This window comes from Phacochoerus africanus, chromosome 6 (genome assembly GCF_016906955.1).
Source record: "Phacochoerus africanus isolate WHEZ1 chromosome 6, ROS_Pafr_v1, whole genome shotgun sequence".
Taxonomy (NCBI): Eukaryota; Metazoa; Chordata; class Mammalia; order Artiodactyla; family Suidae; genus Phacochoerus; species Phacochoerus africanus.
In genome coordinates this window covers 676,539-698,391 of record NC_062549.1, presented here as the reverse complement: position 1 = coordinate 698,391, position 21,853 = coordinate 676,539, and the positions used below count along the sequence as shown (strand labels likewise).

General features: G+C 57.8%; 1 protein-coding gene across 1 annotated transcript; it reads left to right on the top strand.

Annotated features, from left to right (window-relative positions):
- The first annotated feature begins 721 nt into the window (after positions 1-721).
- On the top strand, positions 722-21,180 carry SPATC1 (spermatogenesis and centriole associated 1). Its single transcript, XM_047785671.1, has 5 exons — positions 722-1,062; positions 16,134-16,664; positions 16,754-17,266; positions 17,365-17,504; positions 20,720-21,180. Exons 1-5 carry the CDS (start codon positions 852-854, stop codon positions 21,047-21,049), a joined length of 1,725 nt encoding a protein of 574 aa, XP_047641627.1. The 5' UTR covers positions 722-851; the 3' UTR covers positions 21,050-21,180.
- Positions 21,181-21,853: the final 673 nt, after the last annotated feature.

Sequence of the window (21,853 nt, the reverse complement as noted above, 5' to 3'; positions counted from 1 at the left end):
GTGGAAGGGGAGTGCAATTAAGGACTCAGAGATCTGAGTTCTTGGAACCAAGATTGCAGCCTTGGGTCCTTAAAGGACTGCAGTTAGAAAAACTCAAGGACAGAGAATGGTGGGCACAGAGGGGGCACCGCTGGGGAGTTTGGAACAGGGGAACCTGAGTCATCAGAAATGGAAACGCCAAGCTAAAAGGGGCCGACGGCTTGGACAAGGGAGTCCCTGGGCCAGAGGTCAGAGAAGGCTCTGTGCCCTGGGGTCGGAAGGAAGCACAGCCCAGTGTTCCAGGGTCCAAGATAAAACGTCCTCAAGGGGAAGGCCGACAGGCTAAATCCAGGTGTGCCCAAGACCCAAGGAAAGGGCCCCCTCTCCAAGAAAGAACGTGATGAGTGTTCAAGCAACAGCTATTTCCCGGGTACCTGCCTCCCCTGCACAGGCCCGTCTGCTGGATGCTGGCCACAGGCCAGTCCTCGCCCTCAATGTGCAGTGAGTGAAAGAGCGTTAAAGGGCTGACTGTGCAGAGCCAGGTAAGCGCTATGACAGAGGACACGACCGCGGGGGGAGCCCAGAGGGCGGCGACTAGGGAGCTTCACGGAGGAGACCTCTTGAGAGGGAAGCTGGCTGGACCGAGAAGGGTTGGTAGAGGCTGGGCCAAAGCAGGGCTGGGCACAGGCCTGGAGGCCCAGAGAGCAGAGAGGGCGCAGCCGCTGACCTCACAATACCCAGGGCCCCTGGGCCGGCCCTGCACCTCGCAAACTCTGCTGCCCTCCTCCCGCCCGGGCAAGGCCCGGGGGCCCTGGGCAGCCTCCAGGTGCAGCGGCCTCCCACGGGCTGCTCCCTTCCCGCTGCCCTGGGGCATGTCTCTACTCACCAATTATGAGGGGCTTCGGCATCAGATCGAGAGGCTGGTGAGGGAAAATGAGGAACTGAAGAAGCTGGTGCGGCTCATTCGGGAGAATCACGAGCTCAAGTCGGCAATCAAGACGCAGGCGGGCGGCCTGGCCATCAGCGGCTTCAGCAGCGGGCTTGGCGAGGTGGCAGCCGGCCCTCCTCCACACCAGGGTAACTGCAAGCCGCCTGAGCTGGAGAGAAGCGGGAGGGAAGGGTGAGACTGCCCCCAAGAGGAGGGGCTCTGTGTGCTGGGGTCATGGGAATGGTAGAGCGAGGGGGGCAGCCAGCCACCCCCGCGGGCACAAGGGCAAGGGGAGGGCGAGGACGCGGGACAAAGGGCAAACTAGGCTCCCGTCCCGTTCCCCCACCGCGATGGTGGCACCCCCTGCCCACGCCACTCCCCTCAGGTGACCTTCCAAGCAGCTCTGGGGCCACCCTCAGCTCCCCTCTCCCCCTCCCCCGGCTCAGGAGGCCCCCAGGCAGGGACTGAAGGGTAAGGTTTGAAATCATTGGCGTGTGACAGAGCCCTGGGCTGCAGGGGTTTACAGAGCAGGGGGAGACAGAAGAAGGACAAAGAAGTGACAGGTGTTGCAGAAGGCGGTGGAAGGGACGGTCTTTGGGGCCAGGCCTGGAGCGGAAGGCCCGGGCCAGGAGGCCTGAGGGGCCGCGCCGCTGAGCATGTGACAGGAACAGGGCACGTGCACAAGGATAGAGAGCGGCGGGCACCGAAGATATCCGAGGGCGAATTCCAAGGGTCGCAAGGTCCCAGAGTGTGGGGACGAGTCAGTGGCTGTCACAGGGTGCTGGTGAAGGTGAATGGACGCAATGCCTCCGCCTTTGTTCCACTCGCGTCCCTCCCCCACTCCGCAGTGGCCTTCCTTCCTGCAGAAGGCCGTGTGCCCGCTTTCCGGGGGGCCTTCTCCGTGCAGGCTTCGAGCCCACACACCCCTGAGGCGACCCGAGCCTCGCCCTCCCCCGCTCTTCAGAGTCCTCCCCAGCAAAGAGGACTCTGCTCTTTCCTCCGTCCCTGCCACCTGAGCCTCTAGAGCTCCGCAGTCCACCTGGACACTGCTGTCTAGAGAGGTCCCGGGTGGCTTCCTAGGTGCCACGTGCCTCTCAGCCTCTGCGTGGCATTTGGGACGGAGGACCCTCCTCTTTCTGAGTCCCAAGAGCACCTTTGGCTGGGTCATCCCCCCCCTCCCCAGCCAGCCTGCCCACCAGGGGCTTCGGCCGTCCTACAAGTGGCGCTGCCCCCAAGGAGTCCCTGGAACTTAGCTCACTCTAAGCTGCACCTGCTTCTGATTAAGAACCTGACCTTTCCACCAGGACACGAAACCCTCTCAGGCTTGTGCTCCTTCCCCACAGTCCGAATTCCACCTCGAAGTTCCCTTTACTCTGGAAAGCTGCCTCCCCGCTCTCTGCCCAGGAAGTTTCCTGCCACCCAGCCTGGCTAGGGCATGGCACTGGCCTTCACAGTCGTCCCTTCCTGATCGCAAGCACAAAGGCCCCTCTCCTTGAAAAGATACATCACCAATGACTCTGAGATGACAGACAGAGCGACAAAAATCAAGTGCTAGGGGAGGTAAAACACTTAGGAAATGTTACAGTTTAAGAAACTGGACTGTGGTTTCCCACTCCCAAGCTAACCAAGCAAGCCTTCGCCTTTTATGGCTGATTCTTTTTTTTTTTTTTCCTTTGGTCTTTTTAGGGCCGCACCAGCGGGATATGGAGGTTCCCAGGCTAGGGGTCGAATCGGAGCTACAGCTGCTGGCCTACACCACAGCCACAGCAACTCGGGATCCTTAACCCCCTTAGCGAGGCCAAGAATCGGACCCACGTCCTCATGGATCCTAGTCGGGTTGGTTAACCGCTGAGCCACAGAGGGAACTCCAGGGTTGATTCTTAAGAGAATCCTTGGACCACTTATGCTTTTCCAACCCTGGAGGGTCAAGCTTAGGGGGTTAGGAGAGGTTTTCTGGAGCTGAGCCAGACGCTGGCCGCAAAGGGGGAAAGGGATATTCTAGGAGGAGGGACAGCTCGTGCAAAGGCCTGGGCCTGGGAGCTGCAGGAATGAGAAATAGATCTGTGTGTGTGAGAGTGTGTGGGTGTGGCGTACGGGGTGTGTGTGTGAGTGTGAATGTGGTGTGTAAAAGTGCATGACCCAGGTGTGCATAGTACAATGTGCGTGTGTGGGTTGTATGGTAGATGCCTGGACGTGTGATAAAGCTGGGTAAGTGACTAGAGTGTGTAACACGTGTGCCTTGAGAGTGTGTCGTGAGTGTGAGGAAAGGGGTGTGGGGGGGTTGTCAATGTGTGGTATGCGTGTGTGAGTGCCTTGTGAGTTGTGTGTAATATGGGAGTAATAGTATAGTGTGATAGAAGAGTGTTGCCATAGTATATGTGTAAGTACACTTGTGAATGTATGTTTTCATGTGTGATACATGAGTGTGTAATATGTGGGTACTGGAGTGTGTTTCTGCTGTGTGTGCTAGTGTGGGGGGTGATGTGAGGGTGTGTGTAACGTTTGTTTTCGTGAGTGTATGTGTGGGGGGCTGGGGAGAGTAGTGTGTGTCGGGGCCAGTGAGAGTGAATATTACAGCTGGAGGTCAGCAGGGGTCAGGTTGTCAGGGACCATGAATGACATGCTCAGGGGCTCGACTTGCTCCTAAAAGCAATGAGCAGGGAGTGCCCATCCTGGCCCAGTGGAAACGAATCTGACCAGCATCCATGAGGACACAGGTTCGATCCCTGGCCTCGCTCAGTGGGTTAAGGATCTGGCATTGCCGTGATCTGCGGTGGAGGTCCCAGCCATGGCTCGGATCTGGCGTTGCTGTGGCTGTGGTGTAGGCCGGAGGGTACCGCTCCGATGAGACCTCTAGCCTGGGAACCGCCAAATGCTAAGGGTTTGGCCCTAAAAAGACCTCCCCCCACCCCCAAAAAACGCAAGAAGCAGGCACCAGTGGTTTCCGACAGGGAGTAATCACGTTGGAAAGTCTTGCTTCAGAAAGACCATTCCAGCTGCTGTGGGGAAATGGGGGAAGGGCGACAAGACTGAGGCAGGGAAATGGATTAGACCGAGGCTCCTGGGTCACGCGCGGGGGATGACGGTGTAACCTGGCGGCGCACAGAGACTGTTTCAAGCTACTTAGTGAGAAAACCAACGGCTTGGATGGGAGGGAGGAAAGAGAGGCCAGAACATGTCTGCCGCCCAGAGCGACAGATACCTTCTGGCCACGGTGACGGGGGGCGGGGGCGGGGGGGTTGCCACCACCTCCGGAAACCACAGGCCAGCCAAGGCAGATCCCTGGAGTTGCCTCCGAGGACCTTCATCCGGTCCCTGCCTTCCCTGCCTGTCCCCCGGCCTGTTGCTTGTGACTCGCCTTCCTCACGCAGTCAGGCTCTTCATCTCAATCTGCTCTTCTGAACGCAACCTTGATTCCTCTTCCTGGGCCCACCTCTCTCTCTCTCTTCCCTTGCACTCTTGTGCTCACAGCACCACCTCCTAAGCCCTCGGGTCTGGAGCTCTGGCCCTTCCCAGCTTCGGAGGAGCACAGGATATGCAGCTTGGGCTTGTGGGTGTCCACAAACATGTGTGCCAGGCCCCTCACGGTGCAGGATGGAGCCCAGGCAGGAAAGAGAAGGGGCATAGGATGAGGGTTATATTTGATCCTCAAGCCAAACCCAACCTTCCAGGTTGTTCCAAAGATTTATTTTTTAGGTAAGCAAACAGAACGTAATTTAACAGTGTGTTAGCTTGAGTGATAACTTTTAACTGCTGTGACATGTCTCGTGTAAGCCTCCATTTGTGCCCTTGCCCAGGGTGAGCCTGGGAGAAGGAAGTTCAGTCTTGGAGGAAGAGAATAAGTTGTATTTTGGACCAACCGACTCTAAGACTTTCTCATGACATCCACGAAGCAGTGGCCTGGGGTTCAAAGGAGAGGCCGGGGCTAGAAGGAAAAGACCCAGAGTGACTGACAACTGAAGCCACAGGAGGGGGTGGTGCCACCTGGGAAGAGAGTACAGTGAGACGAGACGAAGGACAAGTCTTTAGTAGGGACAGGTAGAGAAGCTGGCGAAAGCATAGTGTCACAGAAGCCAAGCGACAAAATACAGGCTGCCCGAGAGATCAAGCAAGAAAAGTGCTAATGACCTGGCGCTGTTAACCCTGGTTAGAGGGGTTTTGACCCAAGCTTGACCGAGGTCAAGAGTGAGTGAGAAAGCGGAGGGAGTAGACGGTTGACACTTAGTTCCCGAAGTGGGGCTGGAGCGTGGGGGGAGTAGCTGGGGAGGGGCAGGCAGGCCACAGCTTCTTTCTGTGATTTATATGTAAAGGGAAGGAGCCAACAGAGATACTGGAAGCTGTGAGAGAGAAAAGGGTTCCTTCACGGAGCAGAGGCTGCCTTGACTGAAGGAAGAACACCTTTTCCACTGGGTGGGAAAGGAAGGAGGAGGGGAAGGGGGAGTGAGAGTGCCAGGAGGGAAGCTAAAGAAACTTCAGAACTGTGGCTTCAGTTTCCTGGGTAAAACGTCCTCGGAGAGCAAGGGGAGGGGAGAGAGATGGAGAAGGTCTGAAACGGAAGGAACAGAGGGGAGCCTGGGAGATGTGTAACAGGCCCCAAAGGCACCGGCACGTATGCATCATAAAGGCAGCGGCCACGACTTTCTCCAGCAGCATTTGGGGGGCAGGGCAGAGGTGGGGGCAGGCAGACGGAGCTAAGGACCACTCAGCGAGTTTGGGCACATCTCAGAGGGCCGCGGGCTGTCAGATGAGAAGAAAATAGAGGCCAGTGTTCCAGAGATCTAGAGAGGCTGGTGGTGGTCTTCCAAGCAAGGCAGAAGGCACAATTTTGTGGCCAGAGCGGGTAATCTGAGTAGACACTGGCTGTGGGCCCAGCGGGTGGGGCCCTGGCAGGTGGGAGGTGGAGCCCGGATGGGATCCGGACTGCAGGGCCTCCTGCCCCCTCAGAGCTCTGGGCTGGGAGGGCTCCGCAGAAAGAAGATGGCCGGGGAGTCAGGGCTGCTGGAGCAGAGAGGAAAAGAGGGCTGCCCTGAGCGCCCAAGTCACTGGAACAGGGACTGCCCCCCAAACCGGCTCCTGCCGGCGCTGGCCAGACCAGGGCCTCCCCACAGAGGTCGTCAGGACAGGACAGGCGGCTGTCAGGCTGTCAGGGCAGGGCCTGGAGGGCTTCCGCGGCTCTTCTTTCTGGGCGCCCCCCCAACTCCCCACTCCTTCCTCACCCAAGCCCCAGCCTTCCCAGACGCCCTCCCCTGCTGCCCGCTCTCTTCTCTTGGGGGCTTGCAGGCTGCTGGTGGAAGCTTTCTCAGGCAGGGAGCAGCCTTTCTCCAGCCCTGCTCCCCACAACCTCCCCGCCCCTCCCACCAATCCCGGAGCCGCCATCGCCCCCCCCCAAGGCCTGTTCCCCTCAGGTTCCTCCCCAGGACCCGACCTCTCACCTCAGGCCCAACCCTACCCCCACCCCACCCCCAGCCCTGACCCTACACTCCAGCCCCAGGACTGACCGGAGCCCTGCGGATCCACCCCTCCTGGGACCCCAGCCCTCCCGCAGGACTCCGCTTCCGCTTAGGACCCCTGACCTTCCTCAGAAACTGCAACCCCCCCGAAACACCACCCCCTCCGGCAGGACCCCGCCCCCCTCAGACCCCGTCCCCCCTCAGACCCCCGCCCCCCTCAGACCCCATCCCCCCTCAGACCCCGCCCCCCTCAGACCCCATCCCCCCTCAGACCCCGCCCCCCTCAGACCCCATCCCCCCTCAGACCCCTTCCCCTCAGACCCCGTCCGCCTCAGACCCGGTCCCCCCTCAGACCCCGTCACCCCTCAGACCCCTTCCGCTCAGACCCCATCCCCCCTCAGACCCCGCCCCCCCTCAGACCCCTTCCCCCCCAGACCCCGTCCCCCCCAGACCCCGTTCCCCCAGACCCCTTCCCCTCAGACCCCGTCCCCCCTCAGACCCCGTCCCCCCTCAGATCCCTTCCCCCCCAGACCCCGTCCCCCCCAGACCCCGTTCCCCCAGACCCCTTCCCCTCAGACCCCTTCCCCTCAGACCCCGTCCCCCCTCAGACCCCGCCCCCTCAGAACCCGCGCCCTCAGGATCTGCCCTCCTCATAGGACCCTTGACCCCCACAGAAACTGCCTGCACTCGGAACCACAACCCCTCTCAGGACCCCATCTCCCCTCAGGGTCCGCCCCTCCTCAGGGCCTGTAACCATCCCACCATCGTTCACCCTTCCTGCGCTTAGAACCCTCAGTTCTAGCCACCTTACCTCACCGGCCTCTCCGGCTTGAGTCAAGCTTCGCGCAGGGGCTTCCCGCCCAGACCCTCCCCAGGCCCCGCCGCTGGGGGCAGCGCGGAGTAACTGCCCCCCAGGCCCCGCCCACCGGGCAGCCCGGAGTAGCTGGCCCCGCCCCCACACGCCCCGCCCACCGGGGCAGCCGGGGCAACTGGCTCCGCCCCCACAGGCCCCGCCCACCGGGGCAGCCGGGGCAACTGGCTCCGCCCCCACAGGCCCCGCACACCAGGGGCAGCCGGGGTAACTGGCTCCGCCCCCACAGGCCCCGCCCACCGGGGGGCAGCCGGGGTAACTAGCTCCGCCCCCACAGGGCCCCGCCTTGACTCCTGCCAAATTCACTGTCCGCGCCTCAGTCCTCACGTGGACCCGGGTGTCAGTGGTCCACCTTGACCGCGGTGAGGGCCCGGGCTACCTGCTCCTCACCGGGGCCTGGTCCTCGCGGGGCCAACGTCCTCGCTTGGGAGGAAGGATCCGAGGCCTAGAGGCCGCTGCAACCCAGAGCCCGAGGAGGAGCCAGGCAGATGGTGCGTGGGCGCTGCCGCGCCGTGGGCTGTGGGACTGCCTCGTGGTTACCAACGCGACGAAGGGCGGGAGAGCAGAGGGTAGGTGTCCGAAGTCCGGACCTCGGCGGCAGGAACAATGGAGCTGCCCATTCAAGGAGCAGGTTGGAGGAGAAATCAAAAGTTCAGTTAATGAGGGAGTTCCCGTTGTGGCTCAGGGGATTAAGGACCCGACAGTAGTGTCTGTGAGGATTTGGGTTGGATCCCTGGTCTGGCTCAGAGGGTTAACAGTCCACGTTGCCACAACTGCTGAAGTGGGTCCCAAGTGTGACTCGGATTCCATCCCCCCCCCCCGGAACTCCATATGCCATGGGACAGCCAAAAAAAAGTTATGTTTTTATGTATGTAAAATAGGGTTAAAACAATCACTTGTACATTTCTGCATTGGGACTGGAATCTTGTTTGTTTTGTCCACATCATACAAAAGTTCCCTGGCCAGGAATTGGACCTGCATGCCACAGCAGTGACCCCCTGCTGAGCCACCAGGGAACTCCCAAGGGACTGGAATCTTTTAAACAGAGGCTTGGCTCTGGGCTCCTGTTGGCTCAGAATCCTATTGTTCACACCTGATATCCTGTCATAAGTATTGCTAGTGCTTTGCAAACTGGTGTCCCCATCTCACAGCAAGCTTGCTCCTGATATTCTCAGTAGTGACCCTAATGGGTCAAAGACTCAGGGACACTGTACATGACTGAGGCCACCATAGTCTTGGCCCTGAGCAATGGATGCACTCTCCTGTGTTCTGCACCTGCATGAAAAGACACTGCCATCCAAGGATGCACGTAATTGGTTTGTGAACGATGAATGTGTCTTTGCTGCAACCCTAAATGCCTATGACATCAATGAATCTTTTTTAAAATAATTACTTTATTGACATATAATTCACATATCTTACAATTCACTCATTTAAAGTGTACTATTTATTTATTTATTTACTTATTTTTGCTTTCCTAGGGCCACACCTGCCACATATGGAGGTTCCCAGGCTAGGGGTCAAATCAGTGCAACAGCTGCCAGCCTACACCACAGCCACAGATCCAAGCCACGTCTGCCACGGCAACGCCAGATCCTTAACCCACGGGTCGAGGCCAGGGATTGAACCCACCACCTCATGGTTCCTAGTCAGATTCATTCCCCCTGTACCACGATGGGAGTTCCTACAGTGTACGATTTAATGGGGTTTTTTTTTTTTGGTATATCTGCAGATATGTCTATAAACATCACCACACTTTTGAAACTCTTTCATCACCCCAAAAAGAAACACTTTAGGAGTCACACTCCCTCCACCCAACTCTCCTCAGCTCTAAGCCACCACTCATTTACTGTCTGTTCTCATGGTTTGTTGATTCTGGACATTCCAGAATTGTACATCACTACCAGCAATGTATGGGCATTTCAGTTTCTCCACGTAGTTGCCAGTACTTACTATCTGACTTTCTTTTTTTTTTCTCCCACCCCGTGGCATATGGAGTTCCCTGGGCCAGGGATCAGATCTGAGCCACAGTTTCAACTTTCACCGAAGCTCCCAGTGCTCCAGAGATGCCACTGATCCTGTTATGCCGCAGAGGGAACTCCCCTGACTTTTGATTATAGCTATCCTGGTGGATGTAAAGTGATATATCACTGTAGTTTGTTTTTATTTCTTTATTTGTTTTTGCTTTTTAGGGCCGCACCCTCGGCATATGGAGGTTCCCAGGCTAGGGGTCTAATCGGAGCTGAGGCTGCCGGCCTACACCACAGCTCACAGCAACGCCTGATCCTTAACCCACTGAGCAAGGCCAGGGATCGAACCTGCAACCTCATGGTTCCTAGTTGGATTCGTTTCTGCTGCGCCACAACGGGAACTCCTGGCCCATTTTTAAATTGAGCTGTTTGTCTTTTATTATTGAGTTGTAAGAATTATTTATATGTTCTGGATTTAAGTCCCTTATCAAATATATGGTTTGCAAATGGCTTCACTTTTTTTTGGCTGCACCTGAGACAAGTACAACTTCCCTGGCCGGGGACAGAACCGGTGCCACAACAATGACCTGTGCCACAGCTGTGGCAACACAGGATCCTTAACCCACTGAGCCACAAGGGAACTGCCCCAGCATGCTTTTGTGAAAAAGATTCTTCATTCCCCATTAAATCTTCTAGTCACTCTTGTCAAGAATCAGTTGACCATAGGAGTTCCCATTGTGGCTTTTTGGTAACAAACCCGACTAGTATCCACAGGGACACAGGTTCGATCCCTGGCCTCAGTCAGTGGGTTAAGGATCCAGCATTACTGTGAGCCGCAGTGTAGTTCACAGACGAAGCTCAGATCCCGAGTTGCTGTGGCTGTGGTGTAGGCTGGCAACTGCAGCTCCAAATAGACCCCTAGACTGGGAACTTCCATATGCGTGGGTGCAGCCCTAAAAAGACAAAAAAAAGAAATGCAGCAGATTTCATACATTAATTTTATATCCTTGCCAAATTCATTTATCAGTTCTAGTAGTTTTTTTGTGTGAAGTCTTTAGGGTTTTCTAGATATAGTATCATATCGTCTGCATATAATGACAATTTTATCTGTTCCTTTCCAATTTGGACACCTTTTCTTTCTCTTTCTTCGTTTCTTTCTTCCTTTCTTCCTTTCTTTCAGGGTTTCCCACCTACAGCATATGGAAGTTCCCAGTCTAGGGGTTGAATCGAAGCGGTAGCTACCAGCCTATGCCACAGCCACAAAATAACTGTGAAATGAGCCTCATCTTCGACCTACACCTCAGCTCATGGCAACACCAAATCCTTAACCCACTGAGTGAGGCTGGGGACAGAACCTGAATCCCTATGAGTACTAGTCAGATTTGTTTCCACTGAGCGAAAACGAGAATTATATGATACCTTTTGTTTCCTTTTCTTGTCTGATTGCCGTGGCTAGGACTTCCAATACTATGTTGAATAGAAGGGGAGAGTGGGCATCCTTGTTCTGTTCCTGATCTTAGTGGGAAAACTTTCAGCTTTTCAGAGTATTATATTGAGTGTTCCCGTCGTGGATTGGCAGAAATGAATCTGCCTAGGATCCTTGAGGACACAGGTTCCATCCCTGGCCTGGCTTAGTGGGTTAAGGATCCGGCATTGACATGAGCTGTGGTGTATGTCGAAGATTTGGTTCGGTTCCTGCCTTGCTGTGGCTGTGGCATAGACCGGTGGTTCCAGCTCTGAACCAACTCCTAGCCTGGGAACTTCCATATGCTGCAGGAGCGGCCCTAAAAAGCCAAAGGCCAAAACAAACAAACAAAACAAAACAAAACAAAACAAAACAAAAAAGCCAAAGTATTATATTGGCTGTGGGTTTGTCAAAAGTAGCTTTTATTATGCTGGGATATGTTCCCTCTATACCCAATTTGGTGAGAGTTTTCTTTCTTCTTTTTCAATACTGCTTTGGCAATTTTGGGTCCCTTGCAATTCTATCTGAATTTTAGGATTTGCTTCTCAATTTCTACAAAGAAGCCAGCTTGGATTCTGATAGGGGGGTCACCGACTCTGTAGATCGGCTTGGGGAGAAGAGCCAGCTTTACAACATTGCAGTGTCCAATCCATAATTTAATTACCTCTTCCAATCCATTAATTTTCTATTTATTTAGAACTTCTTTAATTTCTTTCAACAGTGTTTATAGTTTTCAGAGTTTTGCATTTCTTTTTTTCTTTTTTTTTTTTCCACTACTACCCGCAGCATATGGAAGTTCCCAGGCTAGGGGTTGAATTGGAGCTACAGCTGCCAGCTCACACCACAGCAACAGCCACAGCAATGCGGGATCCGAGCCACATCTGCAACCTACACCACAGCTCACGGCCAGATCCTTTTTTTTTTTTTTTTTAATTTATTTTAAAAAATGAATCTGGAATCTAATACATGGCACAAATGAAACCTTCCACAGAAAAGAAAATCATGGACATGGAGGACAGACTTTTGGTTGCCAAGGGGGAAGGGGAGGGAGTGGGATGGATGGGGAGCTTGGGGTTAATAGATGCAAACTATTGCCTTTGGAACACATAAGCAATGAGATCCTGCTGTGTAGCCCTGGGAACTATGTCTAGTGACTTACGATGGAGCATGATAATGTGAGAAAAAAGAATGTATCAACGTATGTGTGACTGGGTCACCCTGCTGTACAGCAGAAAATTGACAGAACACTGTAAACCAGCTATAATGGAGAAAACAAAAATCATTATAAAATTTTTTTAAATTGTATTAGAGTTGATTTCCAGTGTTCTGTGAATTTCTGCTGTACAGAAGAGTGACCCAGTTACACATATACATACTATTTTTTTTTCACATTATCCTCCATCGTGTTCCATCTCCGATTCTTTAATCCACTGTGCTGGGCCTGCAGAGACACCACGGATCCCGTTGTGCCATAGCGGGGCCTCCTGAAGCTTCCATTCTAATTGAGAGAAACAGGACAAACCAATAACTCAATGTAGTGTCTTAAAGAGATAAGTGCTAAGCAGCAAATAGTCCAGAAGGGGAAGGAGCAGGTCGGCTGAAGGGAACTGGTGATTTGGGCTGGAGGACCTCACTGGGGAGGTCGCAGGTGAAGGGATGAGGGGGCCTCCGGGGCCACCTGGAAGAGTGTTCCAGGCAGAGGGATCAGCCAGTGCAGAGACAGAGACCAGAGTGGGCCTGGAGCACTGGAGGAACCACGCGGAGGCCCGAGGGGCTGAAGCAGAAGATGCCAGGGGGAGGCTGGGGGGAACAGGGTCAGAGAGATAAAAGGCCAGATCTGGGGGGCCATGGATGGCGGCCTAGAACTCAGAACAGGATGGCGAGCTAGCTGATGGGTATTTTAATGAGAAATGGGTGTCTTCCCTGGAATGCTCCGGCTGACGATGGGGGCGCCTGCAATACAGGCAGCGTGCTGTTGCTTCGGACCAGGGAGGGCGCTGGTGGCACGCGTGCTTCATTCTGAATGTTCTTGAAGGTGTGGCGACAGATGGGATGTGGGATGTGAGTGAAAGAGAAGGGTCGAGGCTGCACTCTTCGGGACCTGAGCCGCTGGAAGGGCAGAGCTGTCTGCTGGCAGCATGCCCGGCTGCAGAGGGAGCAGAGTCGTGGCAAGCTGGAGCCCCTGCAGAACCCGGGAAGAAGTGGGTCAGCCACAGGGCAGGAGCACCAGCTGAGGAGCCGGGCAGTGAGCAGGGCGTGCTGGTTCCAAGGGTCTGAGCGGCCGCAGCTCCCGAGGAGAGGCAGCCGGAGGGGAGCTTGGGGCAGCGGAAGAAAGAAGGGGAGTGGGACCTGCAGCGCCTGGAGGAAGCCACGTGCTCAGGAGCCTGGCCTGCTAAACCGAGACCGGTCTCAACAAGGAGGAGCGCCCCGCCGCGTGCACGCCGCAGCCCGCGGTGAGAAGAGCCCCTGGAGGCCAGCGCTGGGTTCTGCAGGGGGATCACGGCCGCTCCAGAGCGTGTGCGTGGACAAGGTGGGCGGCGGCGAGGGCCTGCGTGGCAAGGGCAGGGAGGAGGAGAAGATGAGCTGAGACGGTGAGTGGGCACCGCGCCCAGAGACGTCTTCAAGGGACCCAAGGAGGTCGGTGGAGGGGGCATCGGCGAGGTGGAAACCAGACCCCTGGGTCTCAGAGCCCCAGAGGGCCGGGCTGTGCGGGGCCCAGTGCCTCAGGACCCTCCCCTCTCCCGCCGTCCTGCAGACGCTTCTCAAGGGGGCCTGTCCTGTGTCATCCAGGCCCTGGGCTCCCTTCAGAGGAGAGGGCTGAGAAGGACAGATGCCCGACGCGCAGCTGCAGCCCACCTCCGCCCTCGGCCTGGCTGGGGCTCCTCTCCATCTCCACGGCTACTTCCCTGGGGCCCGCAAGCTCTCTCGTCTCCTCAATCCTAAAGCAAAGCGCCAAAAAGCCAAAACCAGATATGAGAGACGGGTTGATCTGAATCTGAAATTTTAATTTATTGCTTTGGAAAAATTACAAAATTAAAAATAAAGCGGCAGGACGTCCTGGCACAACACTGTGCTGTGTAGCATGGGGCTGACAGACCAGCCAGGGACGTCCAAGGGAGTGCCAGATGTTTCTGAGGGGGCTTAAAGCAGATGGATTTGGCAGCGTGCATTCAGAACCTCTAAAATGTCTGTTTTTTGGGAGGGGGGAATCAATAACAAAGATTTATGTGAGTTCCCACTGTGGCGCCGTGGGTTACGATCGGTTGTTGCCATGGCTGTGGCATAGGTCACAGCTCTGGCTCAGATTCAATATCTGGCCAGGAAACTTCCATCTGCCGGGGGCAGGGGGCAGCCAAAAAACAAAAAGATTTATGAGGAGTTCCCTGGTGGCACAACACGTTAAGGATCTGGAATTGTCACTGCTGTGGCTCTGGTTACAGCTTTGGCAACCAGTTCGCTCCCTGGCCTGAGAACTTCTGTACTCTGCCAGCACAGCCAAAAATAAAAATAAAAATGGGAGTTTCCATCGTGGCACAGTGGTTAATGAATCCGACTAGGAACCATGAGATTGCAGGTTCGATCCCTGGCCTTGGTCAGTGGGTTGGGGATCTGGCATTGCCGTGAGCTGTGGTGTAGGTCGCAGACGTGGCTCGGATCCCGAGTCACTGTGGCCATGGCGTAGGCCGGCGGCTACAGCTCCAATTCGACCGTTAGCCTGGGAACCTCCATATGCCGTGGGAGCGGCCCAAGAAAACGGCAAACACACACACACACACACACACACACACACACACACACACACAAGATTTATGTAGTAAAATGTCTGTCCCTGGGAAAACTGGAATAACCTGAAACACCCAACAGTTGGAATAGACTCAGTGAACAACGGCACAAGAAGGAAGCCGCTGCAGCCACCAGACGGGCTGTTTTCCAGGAGCGAGGGCCCTGCAGGCAGTCGAGGTGTGTGTCCTGTGAGAAGAGCGCAGCTCGCAGGGACCCGGGGGACCAACACTTGCGCGTGGCCTGGGAGCTAAGAATGGCTGAAAGAAGATCCCAAAGAAAATACTGTTTTGTGACATGCCAGAAGTATGTGGCGGTCAGCTGTTAGCGGCCACAAAGTTCGGTCGCTGCCGTCCACACACTCCTCCCGGCCTTGCCCGTGGCTGCTTGTGTGTGAAAGCAGAGCCGGGCCGCTGCTGTAGCGCCCAGGTGCTCGGAAAAGCTGGCCATGTTCACTCGTCGACTCGCAGCTCTTGACGGACAGGGGTCAGCCCTGATGTACAGAAACACACGGAGAGTCTTCGAGCAACACGGACCTTCCCACCAGGAAGGACAGTGGGATAATCAGACCACCCGCGGGTTTGGGGCTTTTTCTTTTTTTTTTTCTTTGGCTTCTCGTCTTTTGAGGGCCGCACCCATAGCACATGGAGGTTCCCAGGCTAGGGGTCGAATCGGAGCTGTAGCTGCTGATCTACGCCACAGCCACAGCCACGCCAGATCCAAGCCTCGTCTGCGACCTACACCACAGCTCATGGCAACACCGGATCTTAACCCACTGAGTGAGGTCAGGGATTGAACTCGAAACCTCATGGCTCCTAGTCGGATTTGTTTCTGCTGCGCCACGACAGGAACTCCCTACCCGTGGTTTTTAATCTTTTTTACTTTTCTGTATTTCTATTCTTTCCCTGTAAAAAGCATGTACTGCTTTTTCTTTTTTTTTTTTTTTAAATGTGGATTTGTTTTCCTTTTATGGCCACACCTGCAGCATATGGAAGTTCCCAGGCTAGGGGTTGAATCGGAGCCACGGCTGCTGGCCTGCGCGCAGCTTCAGCCGCTCAGGAGCTGAGCTGTGTCCTTGACCCCACACCAGAGCTCACGGAAACGGCAGATACCCAACCCACTGGGAGAAGCCAGGGATCAAACCCGCATCCTCATGGATGCTGGTAAGATTCGTTTCCACTGCCCACAGCGGCAAGTCCCTGGAAGTTTTCAACCAAATGGCATACTCACCCCCCCTCCATGGGGCCTTCTCCAGCAAATAGTGGCGTCATTCAAGAGCAGTCTCCTTGGCAGCCCAGGGAGAACGGGCTCGTAGCCTGGCCGTGCGCTGGCCTCCCCCATGGTCCCCCCCCAGGCCGAGAGGCTCCGCTGTCCTCAGGAGGGCAGCAGCAGGGGAGGCCCACGCCCTCCCCACCAGGAAGCAGAGGGGTCAGCGTGTGTGGAGCTAAGGGGCCGGTGCCTGTGGAAGGTCCCTGCAGTGGGGGCGGCAGCGGTCGTGGAGAAGCTGTCCCAAGAGGGACAAGGCTCCCTCAGAGGGCAGATCCCCGGGGAGGCAGAGGGATTCCGGTCCGGCTCTCCGAGGTGGTGAGGCCCCGACTTGGCCAGCTCCTCGGAGGCAGACGGCACCTTGGTGCAGGTGCCCTCCCCTGTGGGCCCGCCTGGGGTCTCAGTGCTTCCTCTGTGTCTCCAGGTGTCTTCCTGCCCCCGGCCCCAGCGGCAGCAAATGAACCTGTCCTGGAAGAAGTGGGGATTGTGGCACTGGCACCCCTGGCCGACATGCTCAACAGCCCGCAGCCCAGCCCCGCGGCAGCCCCCATCGTGAGCCCCCTGACAGGCCCTCTCAACGTGCTGCTGCCCTGCCCGGGGCCCGTCTCACAGAGCAGCCCACTCACCAACCTCCTGACTGGCCCCCTGAGCAGCCACCTGGCCAGCCCCGTGGCAGTGTCCCCGGCAGGCACACTGGCCAGCTCCCTGGGCCTGCCCTCCACCGGCCCCCTGACTCCCAGCAGCCCCCTGGCGGGCCCCACAGCTGCGTCTCTGAGCAGCCCCCTGCTGACCTCCACGGCTGCCCCTCCAGGTGTCTCTCAGAACCTTCTGGCCAACCCCATGAGCAATCTGGTGCTGTCGGAGCCCCCCAGGGTGCGGCTGGCAGAACCGCTCCAAGGATGCCCCTCTGGACCCCATCCCTCAGCTGCCGGGGGACCTGCTGCCACCAGCAAAGGTAACCAGTGCGGGGGAGGGGCAGCAGGGCGCGGGGGAGGGTCCTGCCTTGTTCTAAGCCCTCTCTCGGCTCCTCTCCCTTGGCACCAGTCCCACAGTCCACTGAGCAACCCCAGCCAGCCCAGGAGCAGGAGCCCCTCAGCATGACGTTTGTGGGCACACCCATCCAGACCTCCACCCCTGTTGGTGCCCCGGGCACACCCGGCCCCGTAACAGCCTTCTCCTACGGCGCCTCAGACGCCCGGACCCAGCCTGGTGGCCCCCAGGGACCAGCGGTTCCTGCCTCTGTCCCCGCCTCCACTGCCTCCCCCAGCATCGCAATCCCCGCCCCTGCCCCCACTCCTGCCCCCCCAGCTGCCGCCAGCTACACTTCCTCAAGCACCCCCCACCTCTCCGCCCGGGCGCACCACTCCCCCAGCCGGCCCTCAGCCACCCCCCACTCCCCTCCACACAACCCCCACTCCCCACCTCGAACCTCGTCCTCCCCGGCCTCGGTCAGCGACACCCGAGGTCCGCGCCCAGAACCGTCTCGGAAGAGCATCCTAGAGCTGGAGCGGAAGCTGGCCCATCGGAAGAGCAGCAAGTTCCCTGACGGCCCCCGAGGTCAGCATGCGTCTGGGTCTCCTCTGCTGCCCCTGGAGACGCCCCTGTGCTGCTGGCCAGGGCCACTGACCACTTCCTCCACGCCCTGTCGTCCCCAGAGGCGAAGCACCTGGCCTGGGAGAGGCTGGTGGGGGAGATCGCCTTCCAGCTGGACCGCAGGATCCTGTCCGGGATCTTCCCCGAGCGCGTGAGGCTCTACGGCTTCACCGTCTCCAACATCCCGGAGAAGATCATCCAGGTGGGCTGTGCCCGTCACCCGTGCCAGGGGGCCTGCCACACCCCTCCTGGGGCAGGGGGCTTGCCAGCGCTGAAGGGGCTCCAGCCGGGCAGCGTGCCAGGTCTGAGGGCACCCTGGGAGGCAGAAAGCACAGCGCTCAGCTCAAGGGGCCAGCAGGGGCCTGGCCCCCCAGGGGGTCCCCAGCACCGTCAGGACTGCCCCCTTTGCCACTGCGATGGCCTCCAGCCTGCCAGGTTCCGCTCCCAGGGGCCCCTCCGGAATCGCAGAGCTGACGCCTTATGCCTGCTGACTCGCCCTGTCCGTGTCCTCAGAGGTCACTGGGAGGCACAGGGGAGACAGGTCTCAGTGCCTCTGAGCAGCTGGTGGCCTGGTGGCCTGGTTTTCAGGCTAGGCTCCTTCCAGTGTGTTCCCAGCATGCCATCCACAGAGCCTGCTCCTGCTCGCCAACCCACTTGGGCGTCTCCCTGCCATCCTGGGTGGGAGGCACCAAGGAGCAGAGCGGTCGGGGGTGTGGTTGTGCTGGGGCCCCTTCCTCTCAGGCCATCTTTGTCCTGGGGGAACGGGGGGGCTGCAGGCCTGGGTCTGATGGGCGGGAAAGACTTCTGGTTGCAGTGGGCTCATCTGTGGTTTGCTTTGAGCTGCCGGCCTCTCCCTTTCGTTAAGGTGCCCTTCGGTCAACGTGGTCAGAATTAGCCGCCTTCTCCTTTAGTGTTTGTACTTTTCATGTCACGCTTTAAGGCTGGAGCTGCCCAGCCTGCATTAGCCTCCCCTCCCAGCCCATGTGTGTGTGTGAGGATATGAGTGTATGAGTGTGCGTGTGTCTGTGCGTGAGTGACCCTGCCCAGGCACCAACGTCCTGACCATGGAAGGCGAGGAGCCGGGCCAGCTCTTCTTCCAGACTGGCTTAGCTCCTCTTGGCCCTTGGCATTTCAATATGATTTTTTTTTTTTTTGGTCCTTTTCTAGGGCCACACTTGCGGCATGTGGAGATTCCCAGGCTAGGGGTCTAATTGGAGCTGTAGCCGCCGGCCTGCACCACAGCCACAGCCACACCAGATCCAAGCCATGTCTGCGACCTACACCACAGCTCACGGCAACGCCGGATCCTTAACCCACTGAGCAAGGCCAGGGATCGAACCCACAACCTCATGGTTCCTAGTCAGATCGTTAACCACTGCGCCACGACGGGAACTCCACAATATTTATATCTTTAACATGCTGCCTCTGACACCTAGGTGACAAAGACTGCATTTAATCATAATCAAGTCTAGTTGCACACACAGAAGTTAGACAGAGTCTCTGAAAAAAGGTTTCCAATTGTTTGAAAATGCCTGTTTAGGAGTTCCCATTGTGGCTCAGCGGGTTAGGAAGCCAACTGATATCCACGAGGGTACTTTGTTCCCTGGCCTCACTCAGTGGCTTAAGGACCCAGCGTTGCGGTGAGCTGTGGTATAGGTTGCAGATGTGGCTTGGATCCCTTGTGGCTGTGGCTGTGGTGTAGGTCAGCAGCTGCACCTCCACTTCGACCCTTAGCCTGGGAACCTCCACATGCCGAAGGTATGGCCCAGAAAGGAAGAAAGAAAAAAAGAAAGAAATTGCCCCTTTAAGTGGAAGCCGTGAAGCCCTCCCCTTCGCGGGGATCTGCGGCAGGGCCCGGCATACAGCCAGCCGCCTCAGCCCAGGCGGAGCAGGTGGCAGGTCTGGATGGGTTGTGGTCCCCGCAGTGGCTCACAGTCCCCAGTGTGGCCCAGGGAACTTCCACGGGCCGCAGGCCAAAACAAAGTCGTCCACCCACCATGCTCTGCGGTTCGTCTGGGTGTGACCAGGGCCAGGTCCCCTTGCCCAGCCACGGGGCCTGGGAACAGGCAGGTGGAGGAAGACGTCTCAGGAGCCAAGAGGAGCCCGGAGGCAGGAAGGCAGGCCTGTCCTAGGGTCCCCAGGCAGCAAAGGTGCTCAGCAGGGGGCTCTGCGTGCACCTGCCAGAGGCCAGGAGTCACTTCGGATGAGCCCGAATATGAGACTGCTGCTCTGCTCACATGATCATCTGAGGAGGGAACAGGGGGTCTTCCTGGAGGCCAAGCAGATGGTTCAAGCATTCCTAGCGGGCCCAGGGACCTGCTGGAAGTGCCCTGAGCCCGACTGGGGACCCTGCAGGGTGGCCCTGGCCCCAGGAGTTGGGGCAGTGGAAACGGCACCAGAGCTCGAGCAGGGAAAGATCTCCTCCAACTTCACACCCTTCAGACCTGTCATCTTGCGGACCTGGGGCTCCTGTGCCAATGACGGGTACATAATTTGCAGGACCCAATGCACGTGAGCATGCAGGGCTCCTTGTTCAAAAATCGTGAAGAACTTCAGGGTTGCCTCAGCAGAGCATTAAGCCAGCACACAGAAGGCAGCAGTGGGAAGCACTGGGAAGGGGCTGACTTGATGCTGCTGCTGCAGGACGCAGTCGCTGGCAGGAAGTCACAAGAGACAAGGCAGTAGGTGGAGGAGCTCCCCGCTGTGGGGCAGTGGGTTAGGGATGTGGTGTTACCGTAGCTGTGGCGTAGGCTACAGCTGGGACTTGGATTCGATCCTTGGCCTGGGAAATTTCCATATGCCGCAGGTGCAACCAAGAAAAAAACAAGAGCTAAAAAGAAGTAGCTAAAGACTGATCCAGCTGCTGCCAGGCCGCTGGCCCAGACTCTGGCATCAGGCGCCCAAGTGGCCCCAGAGCCCCACTGCCGAAACTCAGGGTCTGCGCTCTGGGCCTGGGGCGTCAGTTCAGCACAAGAGGAGGGGAGGGCCTTCCAAAGGGGGCGTGCAGGCCACAGGGTGCTGAGGATGCAGCAAGGTGGGGGTTGGAGGTGGGGCCTGGGGAAAAGGCTGAGAGGGCAGGGCAGGGCCCCAACGTATCTCCTGGGCCAGGCCACGCTGGGGGCTTGTGGAGGCCCCCTCACCTTTCAGACCCCCAGCTACTCCCAGACAGCCTCCGTTCCTATGGTCCCAGTTCAGTCCCACATCCCTGGGGGTGGAGGGAGCAGGTGATGGGGCTTCCGGAACCTCTCCGCTCAAGCTCAGCGCACGGGGCTCCCGCCACCCTAGACCCCTCAGCGCATCTCTCCCAGGGCCTCCAGGACACCACCTCTGATCAAGATCCCCCCGCAGCCACACCCCTCACCTGCCTGCCTGCCTGTGCGGTGGCAGGAGGGGCCCTGACAGCTGCTCTCCCCTCAGGCCTCCCTGAACCCCAGTGACCACAAGCTGGATGAGGAGCTGTGCCAGACACTCACACAGCGCTACGTCAGCATCATGAACCGCCTGCAGAGCCTGGGCTACAACGGGCGGGTGCACCCTGCACTGACCGAGCAGCTGGTGAACGCCTACGGCATCCTGCGGGAGCGCCCTGAGCTGGCTGCGTCCGAGGGCGGCTCCTACACCGTGGATTTCCTGCAGCGCGTGCTGGTGGAGACCGTGCACCCCAGCATGCTGACCGACGCGATGCTGCTGCTCTCCTGCCTCAGCCAGCTGGCACATGACGATGGCAAGCCCATGTTCATCTGGTGATGCCGACACCCACAAGCCCCGACTCTCAGCCTGCCCCTCCGTGCACAGCCATTAAAATCCCCTCAGGGGGTTAAAATCCAGCCACAGGAGACTCCTGGGGGATGTTGCCTCCTCTGGGTGACTTGCCAGTGCCCCTCCCCGGTGCCCCTTCAGTCCTGCCTGCCTGAGGCCCAGACCCATTCTGGGGCCCCTGGAGAGAGCCCCAAAACCAAAGCTCAGCAGCTGTCTGGCCAAGGCAAGGTGTGTCAAAGGCCCCAAGGCTCCCCTCGCCTGGCCTGGTGGTGGGAGCGCGGGCGCCCTGAGGCCTGGAGGGAGAAGAGCAGGAAGCGGGAAGGAGCCAACCTGGCAGGGAAGGGTTGTGGGTGTGCCAGCAGCACTGGTGAGTGGTGCAAGGAGCAGAGGCCTGGGTACAGAGCAGAAGGCAGGGGTGGCATCAAGAGATGCAGGCATAGGTCTTCTTCCCTCTACTCAGCAGGGACAGGAGGGTAGGGACAAATGCTTCTGGACCCTCACCGAGGGCAGGGGGACACTGGAAGCCAGGAGAAAGTGGACCCACTCAGGCCCAGGGAGGTGGAGTCTCTTCCTAAGGCACCACTGGAAGGGACAGAGAGCCGCCAAGGGCTGACCCCCCCCCCACACACACACTGCAGGGGCGGAGCCTGGGCAGGAGCGTCAAGCCCAGCCTGGGGGGAAAGGGGCTATGGAACTCTGGGAGGTAGCCTAGAGACTCAGACGAGGACCGGCCTGTGGGTGACAGAAAGCTAGGAGGTGCCGGCCAGTCAGGTCCCTGGGAGGACTGCTGGG

What these genes read in the sequence shown, in the direction of transcription:
- SPATC1 (XM_047785671.1), top strand. Translation starts at nt 852, where the DNA reads ATGTCTCTACTCACCAATTATGAGGGGCTTCGGCATCAGATCGAGAGG. An exon ending in ACCTGCTGCCACCAGCAAAG is followed by an intron (nt 16,665 to 16,753) that starts GTAACCAGTGCG and finishes CCTTGGCACCAG; the next exon opens with TCCCACAGTCCACTGAGCAA. An exon ending in GTTCCCTGACGGCCCCCGAG is followed by an intron (nt 17,267 to 17,364) that starts GTCAGCATGCGT and finishes TGTCGTCCCCAG; the next exon opens with AGGCGAAGCACCTGGCCTGG.